The 19,016-nt window shown below is 39.9% G+C and overlaps 1 protein-coding gene across 1 annotated transcript; it reads left to right on the top strand.

Moving 5' to 3' along the window:
- Positions 1–367: 367 nt before the first annotated feature.
- On the top strand, positions 368–18,113 carry LOC106081637 (programmed cell death protein 10). Its single transcript, XM_013243740.2, has 5 exons — positions 368–571; positions 686–863; positions 932–1,064; positions 1,354–1,518; positions 17,110–18,113. The coding sequence occupies exons 1-5, from the start codon at positions 467–469 to the stop codon at positions 17,192–17,194; spliced, it is 666 nt and encodes a 221-aa protein (XP_013099194.1). The 5' UTR covers positions 368–466; the 3' UTR covers positions 17,195–18,113.
- Positions 18,114–19,016: the final 903 nt, after the last annotated feature.

Genomic DNA, 19,016 nt, shown 5'->3' with positions numbered 1-19,016 from the left:
GATCACTGATTTTGACAGATAGTAAATGTATATATCTTGGGTTCATATTGCCACTCAGGTAGATTTACATACTATGCGCGCAATAAAGCACATTAAAATTCAAATCTGTAAACCAATCCCACAAAAGCAACGCGCATTAGTGGGATTTGTTTGCATAGTTACTTTTTTTAATGCCTGTAACTCTACATTGACAGTTATTCACTCGACTACTGTTATCGCTTTTCAAGGTAATTGTTTTGACAGCCGTCCGCGTTAATAATTTTAATTAAGGTTTTACTCTGATGTCGTTTAAATAAATCGAAAATCGCAAAAAATCGAAAGCACGAAATGATATCGAGTATCGCAGATTCGATCTCAGTTTCTCCTCATTTCGCTCCCTCCCTCCGCTAGTCGACAATTAACCTTTTACTCTCTTCCGTGTTGAGTGTTGAAACAATTTCAATTTTCTTTAATTCATTTATATTCTATGCAAATACCAAACAAACATTATCAAACCAACAGCAGCAGCATGGGTGAAATGCCAACACCAGCACTTGTTTTACCCGTAATTTTGAGGCCTATTTTGGCACAGGTGAGATAAATTCGTTTGGGAAATTTGTCAGCATAAAGATAAACAATCAGCTTGCCACTGCAGCCAGTGTGTGTAAATTAATATTAAAAAATAATTTCACTTCCATGTTTTCAGTTGGAACGTCGTGATGTGGGAGCTGCACAATCATTACGCTCGTCCATCCTTAAGACGGAACAGAATAACCCTGGATTTTGCTACGATCTAATTATGGCCATTGTACGTAAGGCAGAACTCAATGTAAACCTGAATGAGTCGGTCTTGAGGCTACAGGGAAATTTACCAGAAACGGATTGTAAGTTAAAACCCACAAAATTCTGTGGTATATTGGCCGATTTTATATTCTTTGTGTCCCATTTGCAGTGAACGAATATCGTTTGACACGAACAGAAGAGCCATTCCAGGAATTAAATCGCAAGTCTGTAGCTCTCAAAGTGATTCTAAGTCGTATACCCGATGAAATTCAGGATCGCAAAACGTTTCTTGAAACCATAAAGTAAGTAGATGGTATGCTCCATATGCAGAAAAAAAGTAGCGAGAGGCTAGATCTCAACCTTAGTGTTGTTTGGCATATTAATATCATAAATTTATTTCTGGCTAAGAGACCGAGATATCTAAGATTATCAAACAACTAAATTTGAAAACATGCTGTATTTCATATATTTTGTGGTAAATTTATTTGAAATTATCATGGCCATGTTCTATTTACTTACTCTGGAGTCTATTACGCACAAAAGAATATATCCTCTTTCAATATTAACACTCTTAATCATTCCTATTTTTAGGGAAATTGCCAGCGCAATTAAAAAACTGTTGGATGTAGTTAATGAAATTGGAAACTTCATTCCCGGAGTCACTGGCAAACAAGCTGTAGAGCAGCGGAAGAAAGAATTCGTAAAATATTCGAAAAAGTTCAGTACAACACTGAAAGAATACTTCAAGGAAGGACAGTAAGTATTTTATATTTGTAAATCCTATCTTGAACTTTAGGGAAGAAGATTTAATGCATATGTATGTGAAGTTCATCATTTTACTTCAATAGTAAACGGCCAACGGCCAGCAGTGGTATTAAATGCTGCCTAATATCATTTATTATGTTTTTTCCACTTTTCTCCGAGAAAAGTTCGGCACAAAGTTATTTGGTCAGCATAAGTTAGTACAACGGACATGTTATTAAATATAGATTTATGCAAATTGATTTGCTTTACGTAAGGTTAGGTTCTAGTAATAGTCTAACATCGAAATTACTTAAACAGTTTTTGTCTATTGTGGTACCACAGACCTCTGGTGGGATAAGAACTTCATATTGTTATTTGCCCATACAGACAAACAATTATGTCTCTCTGTAATACATAGTCTGGTCATCTAGCCAATAAATTACAAATGGGTGTGAATGTCTGGCCCAGCACGGGATAGCTGTGAGCACCACACAGGTTGGAACATTAAGGTCCGATCTGTGTGGTGTTCATTGCTGTCACGAGAAGCTTAGCTGCGAGCTACCGGGCGCGTCCACAGGTTGCGAATAGTGGTATGCTCCATACGGAGTAGCTGTCAATCAGCGGTACCGAGCGGAGAGTCTCAGTGAAAGGCCCAGCGACACCGGCTCTTGCAAAAATACTGAGTGCCTATGATGCTCAACATGACAAGGCGAGTTATTAGCGCTTTTAAATAACCAATGGCCACATTGTTCCCGCGGCGATCGGTCCTTAGCACCGGAACGAGCTTGCTCATACAGGACGTTGACGAGGATTGCCACCTCCACATGAAGATGTGACTACAACAACAAAAACAACAACAATGCCTGGAAAATTTAGTGTTTCTGATAAACATACATCAGAAATAAGAAGACAAATATAAGTTAAACATACACTATGAACCACTGTAGAAAGAAAGAGTAAGTCACTTCCTGCCGTGCTAATGAAGCATTGAAAAGTTAGTTCACTAGCATATGTAGGATTCCTGTATTTATTAGATAAGCCTGAAAGGACTCCAACTTCACAATGTTAGAAGTCCCTTCTTTATCTAATTAAGCCTCAAGAGAGAAACCGCCTCTACTTACCATTTAAATCACCAACTCATGAGAGAGGATTTTCCTCCTCGACATTTCTTGGGTATTTAGTGTAGCAAAAATAGCTGCTGTCAGGATTTCAGGAGGTCCTATACAAATCACTGTTGCAAATTTCCCATCACCCGGAAAACTTGAAGAAATTACTATGAAAAAACGAAGAAGATTACAAACGGATCCTCCTATGTTGACGACCTGCGTAAACGTTTGAAGGACCATGATTTGCGTATCTGCACCTGGAATGTCCGCACTCTTTGTACAGAGGGTGCAGTATACGCACTCGCGGATGTGTTGGCGAAATACAGGGCGGACATTACTGCTCCACAACAATACCGAGGGCTGACGCCATATATTACAACTGCCATGAAACGAGGCATGGCATTGGTGGTAAATGTTTGGTTAGTTGGAGACTGAAACACCTTGTCTCCAGGTATACTCCGGTGGATGAGAGGCTAGCCATAATGCTCATAAAGGACAAATTCTAAAATATCAATCCCATGGCAGCCGGTTGTATGTACCGGATTGACCCGATGAATTCCTTCATCGGCAAGGGCTGCCGCCTCAGTGTACCACACCCTGCTACTACACAACAACAACATTTTCTACAAGTGCCTAGAAAGAGAATATGACCGCCTATGATATTAAAAGCGCTCTGGGAGATTTTAATGTGAAAATAGGAAAGGTTAATGTCTTTGGCCCAACAATCGGAAAATTTAGCCTACGCGAAGAAACTTCCGATAATGGATTGAGGCTAATAGACTTCGCAACGGCAAAGAACATGGTAGGCAACGGCATACTCCACTCGGCAATTGCTTGAAGAAAGCACTCCCTGTCTCGATTGTATAGCAGCGCAATGGCAAACCATTGCCCTCTCCATAGGAAGAGCCGCTACAACTGTACTTGGGTACCAAAAGCCTCCCCCAAGGAACCCATGGTACGACCAGGAGTGCGAAAAAGCTACTGAAGCCATGAATGCGGCATACAGGGCAACAATAGAAACGCAGATGAAGGAGAAGTATCGGGAGAAAAGGAAAAGTCTCTTCCGCAAGAAGAGCCAAAATGACGTCCGAAAATTCTACCAAAGAATTAAACATCACACCGTGGCTTTGGTGCAGGCACATCCTCCTGCAGAGACAAAGAAGGAAATCTGGTAACTGATAGTGTGCTGAGGAAATGGAAACAACAATTTTCCCAGCTGCTTATATCCGATGATGGTGGCCATGAGTATACCGCAGAACCAATCCCTAATGATGAGTTATAATGTGTACCACCTAGTCAAAACAAGGTTCACGTAGCAGTAACCCGGCTTAAAAACCATAAGGCAGCAGGAGCCGACGGGTTGAACAGTTTAAGACCGGAGGCGACAAGCTGATAAGGCATATGCATCAGCTCGTCTTCGCAATTTGGCTAAAAAAATTGCATACCCGGTGATCGGAACCTTAGCATACTATGCCCCGTACACAAGAAAGGGGAAAACATGGTACGTGCCAACTACAGAGAAATAAGTCTCCCCCCGCCCCATACAAAATACTATCGAGAGTACTTTGTGAAAGATTAAAGTCTAAAGATAAGTAAATAATTGGGGCCCTATCAGCGTGGCTTTAGAGCTGGTAAATACACCTTAGACCAGATATTTACACAGCGTCCAAATTCTGAAAAAGACCCGAGAAGGACAAATCAACCTCTACCATATTTTCGTTGACTATAAAGCCGCATTCCATTACTCTATACGTTCAAAAGGTATTTCAAGCCATGTCTGCGTTAGGTATGACGCTTTCTGATACACGCTCCTCAGTGAAAATAGGAAAGAACCTCTCCGAACCGTTCAATACCAAACGAAGTTTCAGACAGGGAGACAGCCTATCGTGTGAACTCTTTAATATCCTGATGGAGAAGATAACACGAGATGCAGATGTGAATAGGCATGGCATACTACTCACAAAAGAACATATACTACATGCCTATGCCGACGACACTGGAAGAAGCAATCGCAGCCTTTGAAAGTATCGAAAGAGAATCAACAAAAGTGGGGTTGACAGTAAATGGAGATAAGACAATGTGGATGATATCAACTCCCACAAAGCGCTGTGAACCCGATCAGATAAAGAAAATGGAGAAAGTTGAGTTTGTCAGCAACTTTATCTACCTCACCGTAACCGAAACAAACTACACCAGTTTTGAAATAAAACGAAGGATAATATTGGCTAACAGATGGTATTTTGGACTGAGTAAGCACATGAGCAGCAAAGCCACCTCTCGATAGACAAAAATTATACTATACAAGACACTGATACTGCCGGTGCTGATATATGGCTCCGAAGCATGGGTACTTGCAAAAGCGAATGAGGCAGTGCTTGGAGTGTTTGAGAGAAAAATGTATGGACTAGTTTACATTGATGGAGAGTAGATGGAAGACGTCGATGGACCCAAAACAATCCATAGAGGAAAACAATTGCGGCTTCCAGTTGCTCAAGATGTTAAATCGGGAGATCGGTTTATATGGGAGCTACATATATCAGATTATAGACCGATTTAGACCATACTTGTCACGGTGGTTGAATACTAATTGCAATATTTCTGCCAAATCGGACAACAATTATGGCTTCCAGGGACTCAAGATGTTAAATCGGAAGAGCAGTTTATGTGACATCTTTGTCAGGTTAGAGACCTATTACGACCATACTTGTCAGTGTTGTTTGAAGTCGCAACAGAACGTTACGTGCAAAATTTCAAATTCGTCGTATCCGTGGTCTCCGAGTAGATGGACGGCAATCACAATTTACCGTGGGCGAACATTCAACGAAGTTATGACGTTGGGCCCCGACGGAATCTCCAAATTGGTGCTGATGAATCTGAATCTACCTGTTGTTGTTGGTGTTAACACATTTTCATGTGGAGGTAGCGATCCTCGCCAAGCTCCTGTAGGTGAGCAAGGTGGCAACGTGGTGACCATTGGTTATTTAAAGGCGCCAATAACTCGCCTTGTCATATCGAGCATCACAGAAAGTCTTCTACTATCCGCAACGTGTGAACGTGGCCGCTAGCTCGCAGCTAAGCTTCTCGTGAGAGCAAAGAACACCGCACAGATCGGACCTCAAAGTTACAGATTGGAGTCTAGTACCTAACAACTGCCCTCAAACTGTATTTGAACACTTTTAGTACTCGATGTCTGGAAGGTGGGCAGAGTGATCCCGCTACTGAAGCCTGGAAAAGACCCGAGTAAGGGGGATTCGTACAGATCGATCTCCCTACCCTCACCAGATGCGCCAAGATGCTTGAGGGACTACTTCTATCGAGCCTCGTTGGAGAATTTCCATTCGCCGAGCATCAACATGGATTTCGAAGACTGCATAGGACGACAACAGCTTTGCATGCCATCACCGCACACATTTGCCGTGGCTTCAATCAGCCCAGGCCATGTGATAGGACGGTCCTCGTGGCACTGGACCTATAGAAGAGATTCGACGGGGTCAGCCATGCCAAATTATTTGAGGACATCGCCAATACGTCCCTCCAGCCAGGCCTGAAACTCTGGGTCGCGAATTATCTGTATGGTCGCTAGTCATGGGTGGAATTTAGGGATAAGAAATCGAAATACCGTAGAGTGAAACAGGGAGTTCCCCAATGTCGGGTGATATCTCCGGCATTGTTTAACCTCTACCTAGGCTCCATTCCACCCCCTCCAGACGGACGATTGTACGATCATTTCATCGGCAAGGGCTGCCCCCTCAGTGTACAACACACTACAACAACAACTTGCCTCTTATTTCGCTGCAAGAGATCTGAAGATATCTGCCACCAAATCTTCAGTAACATTGTTCACTACAAATATGCGTGAGGTGAATAATGAGCTGAATGTGCTAGTCGATGGAGATACGATTCCGACCATCAAGTGTCCCAAAATACTTGGTGTCACATTTGTCAGCTCTTACATATTCTCCCCACATGCCACGTCAATTAGCGATAAAGTCAGAAGTAAAAACAAGGTCCTCAAGTCACTAGCCAACAGCACTTGGGGTGCTGACAAAGGAACCTTGTGGACCACGTACAAAGCACTTGACCGGTCTGTGATAAGTTATGCATGGTTAGTGTGGTCTCGTCAGCTCTGTGACACACAGTGGAATAATATTCAAATCTGTCAGAATATCGCTCTTCGAACTGCGACTGGCTGTCTCCTCAGTTCTCACGTGGAACACCTCCATCAAAAGACAAAGATCCTATCCGTGCAAAGACATATCTACATGCTTTCTAAGCAATACCTTCTGGGCTGTTATCGCAGGGACCATCCAAATAATCATCATGTGGATATATAACCAACGCCCAGAAGCCTTAAGGTGGATCAAAATGATCTAGAGCGAGAGATTCAAGGCTACAAGAGAGAACCTCTTGATTAGATCAAGCTGCATATCTAGCGTGCCTAGACAAAATTCATGCAGACATGGTAGCAGATGCGGTAAATAGTTACCGGGTGAATGTAGTCCTTGGAGAACGACCGCCTCCCATTGCACCTGAAGAATGGTTCTGGCTTAATTACGTTCCGGCAGATGCAGCCGCCTCAGCTCCTAGAGAGCATGGATTGATGCCGACATGCAAGATGTATGTCCCGATTGTTACCAGGGACCACACGATACACGTCAACTGTTTAACTGCCCAGCCAGACCCACTCGACTCAGACCCAAATCCCTGTGGACGCACCCTATCTCGCAGAGTTACTGGATCTTGACACTCAACAGAATCAGGCAGGCGAAAGATAGAACACAACAAACTGCTACAACAACAACTATCCGTCAGATACAGCCGCCACAACTCCTACAGAGCAAGGATTTATGCACAATCCCACGGCAGCCGGTTGGGCGTATCGGATTGTCCCGATGGAGTTCTTAATCGGCAAGGGCTTCTGCTCAGTGTACAACACTCTGCTACAACAACACAAACAAGGATTTATGCCAACGTGCAGGATGTGTGTCCCGATTGTGACCTGGTCATTAAACAGGTGTCGTGTGACCTGTTTAATGACCTGTTTAACTGCCTAGCCAGACCACCACACAGGCAGGAACCTTGAGGTCCGATCTGTGTGGTGTTCATTGCTGTCACGAGCACTCCCTAAAACAACACGGGATAGCTGTGAGCACCAAACAGGCTGAAACTTTGACGTACGATCTGTGCGCACGTCCACAGGTTGCGGATATTGGAATGCTCCATATGGAGTAACTGCATCGGCTGTCGCAGACAATCAGCGGTATCGAGCGGAGAGTCTCAGTGAGAGGACGGGCGTCACCGGATCTTGCACAAATACTGAGTGCCTATGATGCTCGATATGACAAGGCGAGTAATTGGCGCCTTTAAATAACCAATGGCCACTCTGCTCCCGCGGCGATTGGATCGGAACGAGTTTGCTCACCTACTGGAGCTTGACGAGGATCGCCACCTCCACATGCAAATGTGGCTAAAACAACAAAAACAGCCTACACAAATAAGAAGTCTCTGTTCAAAATTTGAAGTGGATATCTTTATTTTATTCCTTCGACAAGTATTGTATTGGATTTTCGTGGACGGACGGTCATGCCTATTTCAAGACGATGAACAATATATATACTTTGTAGGGTTGCAGATCAACATTTCGAGGTGTTACAAACGGAATGACTAGTTTATTATACCCCCCATGCTATGGTCGGTATAAAAACAGCATACACTGGTTAGCTGTTCACCAAACCATATCCCATTGATTGCTGCTATTTGACCTCGCCTGATAGTCTGCTTAATTAAGAGGCTGAACTTTGGCCCTACATCATGAAGATCCATTAATTGATGCTATAAGCGGTACCTAGCTTATCGAGCAAAATGGTAAATTGATAAAAAAGTAGCGAAAAATCATTAAAGCGCTCTAAAGTATAAAATTGACCCACATCTATTTCTAAAGGTATTTTACAACACGATTTTTTTTTATAAAAATCTATTTTACATAGCCTTGAAGACTTGTAAAACTAATAATTTGTATATTGTTGTGGAACTATGTGAGTAATTAGTATTGTAGTTTAAATTTATGAAAGCTTATCTACTATTTATAGGCAGTAAAACAACTATTCTACATACATATTTCCTACAAAGGCACACTTCTACATTATAAACAAAAGATAAGATAGATAGAAAAGTTTGTTACAGTTTGTATTTGAAAAAAAAAAAACTATGCTATTGCGTTGTTACGACATTTTATTGGAATGCATATTCAAATTAAAAATTTTTGCCCATGAACATTCCACAAGGGACAAACAGGGGCAATCCATATCGTCCTTTTCTTAAGTAAAAGCGTGGCCGGGCTGAATCTTGGGAACCCACCACCATGTATTCTACTAAAAATTTATACAAAATAAATTAAGTTGAAGGGCATATTTTTATTCTACATTTCAAACTTCTGTCAAACCAGCAAAAATTAAAGCTTCTAGGAACCGAACAAGGATGATCGAGAAACCGGTTTACATGGGAGCAATATCAGGTTATAGACTAATTTGGACCGTATTTGGCATAGTTATTGGAAGTCGTAACAAAACACCGTATGCAAAATTTAATCCAATTCGAACAAAAATTGCGGTTTGTAACGACTCAAGAAGTCAAATCGGGAGACCGGTTTATATGGAAGCTATATCAGGTTGCAGACCGATTTAGACCGTACTTGGCACAGTTGTTGAAAGTAATAACAAAACACTACATGCTCAATTTCAACCAAATCGGACAAAAATTGCGGCTTTCAGAGGCTTAAGAAGTCAAGTCGGCAGATCGGTTTATATGGGAGTTATATCAGATTATGAACCGATTAGGACCGTACTTAGCACAGTTGTTGGAAGTCTTAACAGAACTTACTTTAACTTTAACAGAACTTACTTTAACATTTGTTCCACTACCCGAATAGCGTTCGGGTAGAAATCGTTCCAAGCGCCTCGATCTTCTGCGCTCATTCTAAAATCTCTGACACCAAGTTTCGAGGTGTCTCTCACCACTTGATCTTTCCATCGGGCCTTTGGTCTTGCGTGTGCCACCGTGTTTGCCTTCAAAAGACTTCATCCATTCTAACAATATGACCTAGCCAACGCTGCCGTTGTATTTTGATGCGTGTAACTATGCTATCGTCATACAGCTCGTGGTTCATACGACGCCTATATTCTCCATTATCGCAAACTGGTCTTTCTCTCAAGTTCTCCAAGCACTACCGCATCTGATTTCACAAGTACCCATGCTTCAGAAACATATAACAGCACGGGTAGTTTCAGTATGTATAGTGTAATCTTCGTCTGTCGAGAGATGGCCATGTTTTTAAACTGCTTACTTAGTCCAAAGTAGCATCTGTTTGCCAGTATTATTCTTCGCTTAATCTCAAAACTGGTGTCATTCGTTTCGGTTACGGCGGTGCCGAGGTAGATAAAGTTACTGACTATCTCAAAGTTGTGGTTCCCAACTTTCTCCATTTTTTTATCTGCTCAGTTATACAAGGCGTTTTTGGGAATTGTAACCATCCTTTTCGACTTACCTGCATTTACTGCCAGACCCATTTTCACTGACTCTCTTTCGATTCTTTCAAAGGCTGCAGTTACTACCTCCGGTGACCGACCTATGATGTCGATGTCATCGGCGAGTGGCATGTGTTCTCTTGTGTTAAGTGTGTCATATTTATTCACATCTCGTGCATCTCGTATAATCTTCTCCAACGGGATATTAAAGAGATCACACGATAGGCTGTCTCCTTGTCTGAAACCTCGTTTGGTATTAAACGGTTCCGAGAGATTCTTTCCTATTCTTACTGAGGAGCGCGTTTCAGAAAGTGTCATCCTGCAGTCTTATTAATTTTGCAGGGATACCAAACTCGGACATGGCTTGAAATACCTTTGAACGTAAAGGAGTATCGAAAGCGCCTTTGTAGTCAACAAAGAGATGTAAGGTGTTGATTTGTCCTTCTCGGGTCTTTTACAGGATTTGGTGCAGTGTGAAAATCTGGTCCAGGGTAGATTTACCAGGTCTAAAGCCGCATTGATAGGGCTCAATTATCTCATTGACTTTCATCTTTCACACAGTACGCTCGAGAGTATCTTGTATGCGTTGGGGAGGAGACTTATTCCGCTGTAGTGGGATAGTCCTAACAGAACACTACATGCTAAATTTCAGCCAAATCGGACAAAAATTGCGGCTTGTAAAGGCTCAAGAAGTCAAATCGGGAAATCGGTTTATATGGGAGCTATATCAGGTTATAGAACGATTTGCCCGGCACGGGATAGCTGTGAGCACCACACAGGCCGGAACATTGAGGTCCGATCTGTGTGGTGTAAACTGCTGTCACGAGAAGCTTAGCTGCAAGCTACCGTCTACAGCTTGCGGCTAGTGGAATGCTCCATACGGAATAGCTGTCATGGCAGTCGCGGACAATCAGCGGTATCGATCGGAGAGTCTCAGTGAGAGGCCGGGCGGCACCGGCTCTTGCACAAATACTGAGTGTCTATGATGCTCGATATGACAAGGCGCCTTTAAATAATGTTCCCGCGTCGATCGGTCACTGGACCGGAACGAGCTTGCTCACATCAGGAGCATGACGAGGATCGCCACCTCCACATGAAAATGTGGCTACAATAACAACAACAACATAGACCGTTGGAAGTCATAACAGTACATTACATACAAATTTCAGCCTAATTGGACAAAAACAGCGGCTTCCAGAGGATCAAGAAGTCAAATCGGGAAATCAGTTTATATGGGAGCTATATCTAAATCTGAACCGTTATAGCCTATTTGTAATCCACAATGACCTAAATCAATATAAAGTAACTGTGCAAAATTTCAAGTGGCTAGCTTTACGCGTTCGACCGCTATCGTGATTTCGGACATGGCTAGATCGATTCAGAACGTCGAGACGATCAAAAATATATATACTTTATGGGTCTTAGACGAATATTTCGAGGTGTAACAAACGGAATTACTAAATTAGTATACCCTCATCCTATGATGATACCCACCAAAAATGAATTTCTGTTTGTTTGTTTGCCGGTTTGTTTGTTCCGTATAGACTCAAAAACGGCTGATGTGATTTTCTTGAAATTTTCACAGATGTTGCATTATGGACCCGTGGTAAAAATAGGGTACTTAATTTTTTTGATATCTGATGTGGGTGGACCCTCCCCCTTTACCCAAATTTTCAAAAACACCAGATCTCGGAGATGGTATAGGGCTCTTTTGTTTGCACACTTACAGTAACCTAAAAACAAAATTTTTATATCAAAATCTAGGAGAGCAGCTTACCCCAAAACCCCGCCAAACGGATATATTGACCAATTACTACAATAAGGGTATCAAATAAAAGGTATTTGCGAGTAAACAAGCAAAAGCGTGCTATGTTCGGCCGGGCCGAATCTTATATGCCCTCCACCATGGATCGCATTTGTCGAGTTCTTTTCCCGGTGTCTCTTTTATTTATAGCTATGCTATTGGTGCTATATCAAGTTAAGGTCCGATTCGGACCATAATTGAATGAATGTTGGAGACCACAGTAAAATTTCAGCCAAATCGAATATGGATTTCGCCCTTTAGGGGCTAAACAAGTAAAATAGGGAGATCGTTTTATAGGAAAGCTGTATTAGGTTATAATGGGTTGCCCAAAAAGTAATTGCGGATTTTTCATATTGTCGGCGTTGACAAATTTTTTCAACGGATTGTGACTCTGTAATTGCATTCTTTCTTCTGTCAGTTATCAGCTGTTACTTTTAACTTGATTTAGAAAAAAGTGCGCGAAATTTTGTTTACATTTGTTTTTAATATGGAGCCCAAAAAGGAGCATTTTCGTCATATTTTACTTTATTATTTCCGTAAAGGAAAAAACGCGGAGCAGGTTGCTAAAAAGTTACGAGATGTGTATGGTGATAAAGCCTTAAAAGGAAGACAGTGTCAAAATTGGTTTCGCAAATTCCGTTCTGGAGATTTTTCACTTAAAGATGAGCCACGTTCAGGTCGGCCAAATGAAGTTGATGATGACCAAATCAAAGCATTAATCGAATTGGATCGTCATGTAACTGAGCGTGAGCTAGGAGAGAAGTTAAATATACCAAAATCAACCGTTCATTATCACATAAAAAGTATTGGACTGGTGAAAAAGCTTGATATTTGGGTACTTGGGTATTTGGTGTCATATTCCACCAGGACAACGCTAGACCGCCACATCTTTGGTCACTCGCCAAAAACTGAGTGAGCTTGGCTGGAAACTTTTGATGCATCCACCATATAGCCCTGACCTTGCACCATCAGACTACCATTTATTTCGATCTTTGCAGAACTCCTATAACGGTAAAACTTTCGGCAATGATGAGGCTATAAAATCGCACTTGGTTCAGTTTTTTGCAGATAAAGGTCAGAAGTTCTATGAGCGTGGAATACTAAATTTGCCAGGAAGATGGCAAAAGGTTATCGAACAAAATGGCAATTATATATTTGATTAAAGTTCCACAATTACTTACTTTTTGGGCAACCCAATAGATAGATTCAGACCATATTCAACACGTTGAAGGTCATGAGAGAAGCCGTTGTACAAAATTTCACCCAAATCTGATAACATATGCGCCCAATAGAGGCTCAGGAAGTCAATATTCAAGATCGGCTTATATGGCAGCTACATCAGGTTATGGACCGATTTGAACTATACAGTTGTTTAAAGTAACAACGACACACGTCGTCGTTTCAACCAAATCGGTTAGGAATTGCGTCCTCTAGAGCCCGAATAAGTCAAGACCCTAGATCGGTTTATATGACAGCTATATCAGGTTAAAAACCAATCACAACCATACTCAGCACAGTTGGTGAGTATGGTTGTATAAAAAACACCTCATGCAAAATTTCAGCCAAATCGGATAAAAATTGCGCCCTGTAGTGGCTCAAGAAGTCAAGACCCAAATTTTCAAGCGGCTAGCTTTACTCCTTCGAAAGTTAGCGTGCTTTAGACAGACAGACGGACGGACATGGCTAGATCGACATAAAATGGCATGACGATCAAGAATATATGTACATTATGGGGTCTTAGACGAATGTTTCGAGGAGTTACAAACAGAATGACGAAATTAGTATACCCCCATATTTTGGTAGAGGGTATAAAAACGAATCTGATATTCAATTGTGTGATATCCATTGGAGGCCACGGTGTCGCAGAGGTTAGCATGTCCGCCTATGACGCCGAACGCCTGGGTTCAAATCCCGGCGTGAAGATAAAAAAATGATTCAGCTGTGGTTATCCCCTTACTAGTGCTGGCTACATTTGTAAGGTATGCTGCCATGTTCAAACCTCTCAAATTTCCAAATTTAGAGTACTTCTCTCCAACAGAGCATTATCAAAAGCAGCGGAGCGGCCGATCTCAGCTAGTAGTTGTATAAAATTAAAAAAAAAAAAAAAATAGATTTGAAATTGCCGAGCTTTGGTTAGGCAGGTTAAGGCTCCTTGCCGCTGCAACTTATCATACCATCTGTTCTATTTGTGGTAGATAAGAATAAATATATATTGTAATATATGAGCTTTAATGAGGAAAAGAGATTGGTAGATGTTTATAAATTGTTTTTATCGTTTTGATTTTGAGGCATCTTGTCATGGTGTTTTTTATACCCACCACCATAGGATAGGGAATATATTCATTTAGTCATTCCGTTTGCAACACATCGAACTATCAATTTCCAACCTAACAAAGTATATATATTTCGGATCGTCGTAAATTCCGTGTGTCGGTCCGTCTGTCCGTCCGTCTGTTGTAATGAAAAGATATTGAGCTGAAATTTGGCACATATACGTCTTTTTGATGCACGCTGGTTAAGTAATTGAACGGGCCAAATAGGACCATATTTGGATATAGCTGTTATATAGACCGATCTGCCGATAAAGGGTCTAATGCCGATAAATGTTTTATTTTTCAACCGATTTCGCTGAAATTTGAAACAGTGAGTAGTTTTAGGCCTCCCAACATCTAACCTAAATATGGTTCAGATCGGACTTTATTTAGATATAGCTGCCATATAGACCCATCTCCTGATAAAAAGTCTGAAGCTCATAAAAAGCTATATTTTTTAACCGATTTCGCTGAAACTTGAAACAATGAGTTGTGCTTCAATCTCGGGCCCAAATATGGTTCAGATCAGACTATATTTAGATATAGCTGTCATATAAATCGATCTGCCGTTAAGGGGTCTGAGGCCCATACAAGCTTTATTTATTACCCGATTTCGCTGAAATTTGAAACAATGAAATTGTTTAGCCTTCCAACACATCCGACCTTAATATGGTTTAGATCGGACTTTATTTAGATATAGCTGCCATATAGACCGATCTCCCGATAAAGGGTCGGGAGCTCATAAAAAACTTTATTTTTTAATAGATTTTGCTAAAATTTAAAACATTGTGAGTCTAAGATATTCGATCCAAATATCGTTCAGATCGGACCATATTTAGATATAGATGCCGTATAGACCGATCTGCCGATATAAGGTCTGAAGTCCATAAAAGCTTAATTTTTTTATCCGATTTTGATGAAATTTGAATCAGTGAGTTGTATTAGGTTTCCCGTCATCCGGCCCAAATATGTTTTAGATCAAACTATATTTAGATATAGCTGCCATATAGATCGATCTGCCGTTTAAGGGTCTGGAGCCCATTTATTACCCAATTTCGCTGAAATTTTAATCAGTGAGTTTTTTAAAGCACCCACCATCTGACCCAAATATGATAAAGATCGGACTGTATTTGTATATAACTGTCATATAGACCGATATGCCCCATTTCGCTGAAATTTGAATCAACGAATTTTTTAAGTCTTCCGACCTTAATATGTATTTTGATATACCTATCATAGAGACCGATTTATTTATTACCTGATTTCGTTTAAATTTGAAATAGTGAGTTGTTTTACGCATCCCGACCCAAATATGGGTCAGATCAGACCATATAGATATAGCTGTCATATAGACTAATCTTTCAATTTAGGGTCTTAGTCACATAAAAGGCAGATTTATTGTCTGACAAGGAAGAGCATGCTAAGTTTGGCCGGGCCGAATCTTATATACCCTCCACCATGGAACGCATCTGTCGTGTTCTTTGCGCAGTATCTCTTTTTAGGCAAACAAAGAATATTTAATATGGACGGAGGAGGAGCTATATCAAGTTATTGTCCGATTCGGGGCTCAAGAAGCAACATCGGGAGATCGGTTTATATGGGAGCTGTGTCAAGCTATAGATCGATTCAGACCATATTGGACACGTATGTTGAAGGCAATGGGAGAAGCCGTTGTACAAAATTTGTGCCAAGTCAGATGAGAATTGCGCTCTCTAGAAGCTCAAGAACTGAAGATCCCAGATCGGTTTATATCACAGCTATATCAGGGTATGAACCGATTTGGACGATACTTCGCATAAATGTTGGAAGTGATACCAAAACACCACGTGCAAAATTACAGCCAAATCGGATAAGAATTGCGCCTTCTAAAAGCTCAAGAAGTCAAGACCCAAGATCAGTATATGTAACAGCTATATCAGGTTATGAACCGATTTGAACCATACTTCGCACAGTTGTTGGAAGTGATATCAAAACACTATGTGTAAAATTTGAGTCAAATTGGATGAGAATTGCGCCCTCTAGAGGCTCAAGAAGTCAAGACCCAAGATCGGTTTATATGGCAGCTATAACAAAACATGGACCGAATTGGCTCATTTACAATCCAAACCGACCTACACTAATAAAAAGTATTTGTGCAAAATTTTAAGCGGCTAGCTTAACTCCTTCGAAAGTTAGAATGCTTTCGACAGACAGACGGACGGACGGACGGACATGGCTAGTTCGACTTAAAATGTCACGACGATCAAGAATATATATGTACTTTATGGGGTCTTAGACGCATATTTCAAGGTGTTACAAACAGAATGACGATATTAGTATACCCCCATCCTATGGTGGAGGGTATAAAAATGCTACTTGTATATGAGTTCTGGGGACCTGAATAAAATATGATCGAGACCAGCCCCTATTAAGATATAACTACGGATATAGTAGTGGAGTTATAATAAAATAGGGTGATTATCATATCCTTGTTTAATTTGATTCATATCGGTCCAGATTTAGTAATAGGTGCCATATAGAACGATCTCTTATTATCCGATTTCGTTGAAATTTGACGCATTGGCATGTATTAGGCTTTTCGACATCCGTGTCCTATATGGCCCTACAAAATTGAACAGTGACTTATATTTATTAGACCACTCAATGTTCGTTCCGAATTCGGGTGCTTAAGTTATCAAATTTTCACCTGATTGTGACGAAATGGGATTTACATATATACCCGAGGTGGTGGGTATCTAAAGTTCGGCCCGGCCTAATGCCTTTTTACTTGTTTTTTATTGAAATTCGCCTGGACTCCTTTGTGCTTACTATTCTAAACAAAATGATTAAAAATTCTTTCCACCTTCTTATGATTTCAGACCTAATGCAGTATTTATAAGTGCCCTGTATTTAATACGACAAACAAATCAAATAATGCTTACGGTGAAAAGCAAATGCGAGTAGAATAATTTTGTGCTAAACCTAGTGGCATTTTTTTATAATTATTAATTTTTATTATTTTATAAATTAAATATTTTATTGCGAAGAGAGTATAATTTTAATTAAATAGAAAAAAAAAACTGAAAAGAACACTTATTTTCAAACTAACACTAACATTTATTCTTATAAAATAAAAATTAAAAAAAAACAGTAAGAAAAAAAGATTTTTGCAAATATATAACATAGATATAGTGCAAGGTAAGCCTCTTATGAGTGCAGCAATATCAGTGAAATGGAATTTCATTAAATAAAAAAAAAACAAAAGAAAAAAATTATGGACAGCAAACAACAAAAAGAATTAATTTACTCTAGAAAACCTTATTTTTGAAAGATAGAAAACTTTTACAAAAAAATATATATATTTATCAATTGTTTATTATGTAGTTTTTTAGTATTTTGGAAGAAAATTAAAATGTTAATGGCGATAGGAAGGATGATGATGATGACATTTAAGGAAAAAAAAAAAAATAGTACATAAAAACATAAACAGATATTGTAAATGTAAATATTTATAACCTTTTTTTTAACCTTTAGATTTTCGTTGTTGTTTGATTGATTGTATACTGTTTAACCTTTGTTTTGTAACCTTTATAAAGTCCCCCAGCAAAAGAGTGTGGGCATTTTTTTTTTGGAAAACACTTGCAAAAGAAGACAAGATGAAATGGATTTCCGTAAAAGTAACTAGACAGCATTAACAATAAAAAAAAAGAAAAACTAATAATGTATTAAAAAAACATAAATTAATTCAAAATATATACTATCTACACATCCATACATATAGAAATTATTAATGAAAATTTTATTATTATTTTGTTTTATGTTAATGAGAGATAACAAAAGAATATTAAAGCGAAATGACAAATAAAGATGTATTTATAATCGATATTGATAATTTGTTGTTCCTTCTTTTTATTCATTCGTTTTTGTGGCTTGTGGAATGGTTTGGACTTAAAGTACAACTAAAACAAAGTTGTGATTGAGTAACAAAATTTGGTTATCTTTGACTCCTCTTGGGCCTTAGGAATTAAAATCCCAGAATCGATTATAAATTTACATTTATAGGGGATTCGATATTGGTTATAGGTGTTGCACCCTGAACGTACTTAACTAACCAAATTAGAGGGGCTCAAGCAAGTCGTTGTACAAAATTTGCGCCAAATCGGATGAGAAATGCCTTCTCTAGAGGCTCAAGAAGTCAAGATCCCAGATCAGTTTATACGGCTGCTATATTAGGTTATGTACCGATTTGCGCCATACATATCACAGTTTTTGGAAGTCATATCAAAACACCTCATGCAAAATTTTAGCCAAATTGGATAAAAATTGCGCCTTCTAAAAGCTCAAGAAGTCAAGATCCAAGATCGGCATATATGGCACCTATACCAGGTTATGAACCGATTTGAACCATACTTCGCACAAATATTGGAAGTGATACCAAAACACCACGTGCAAAATAACAGCCAAATCGGATAGCAATTGTACCTTCTAAAAGCTCAAGAAGTCAGGACCCAAGATCGGTTTATATGGCAGCTATATCAGGTTATGAACCGATTTGAACCATACTCAGCACAGTTATTTGAAGTGATATCGAAACACTAAGTGCAAAATTTCAGTCAAATCGGATGAGAATTGCGTCCTCTAGAGGCTCAAGAAGTCAAGACCCAAGATCTGCAGCTATATCAAAACATGGAACGATTTGGCCCATTTGCAATCCCAACCGACCTACACTAATAAGAAGTATTTGTGCAAAATTTCAAGCGGTTAACTTTACTCCTTCAAAAGTTAT

The sequence above is a fragment of the Stomoxys calcitrans genome, chromosome 2 (assembly GCF_963082655.1).
Source record: "Stomoxys calcitrans chromosome 2, idStoCalc2.1, whole genome shotgun sequence".
NCBI classification, from domain to species: domain Eukaryota; kingdom Metazoa; phylum Arthropoda; class Insecta; order Diptera; family Muscidae; genus Stomoxys; species Stomoxys calcitrans.
Note: the sequence above shows the minus strand (reverse complement) of the source record. Positions and strands in the feature narration are given on the sequence as shown.

Coding starts and splice junctions, on each gene's coding strand:
- LOC106081637 (XM_013243740.2), top strand. CDS start 467: ATGCAAATACCAAACAAACATTATCAAACCAACAGCAGCAGCATGGGT. Junction 572..685: donor TGAGGCCTATTTTGGCACAG/GTGAGATAAATT, acceptor CCATGTTTTCAG/TTGGAACGTCGTGATGTGGG. Junction 1,065..1,353: donor ACGTTTCTTGAAACCATAAA/GTAAGTAGATGG, acceptor TCCTATTTTTAG/GGAAATTGCCAGCGCAATTA.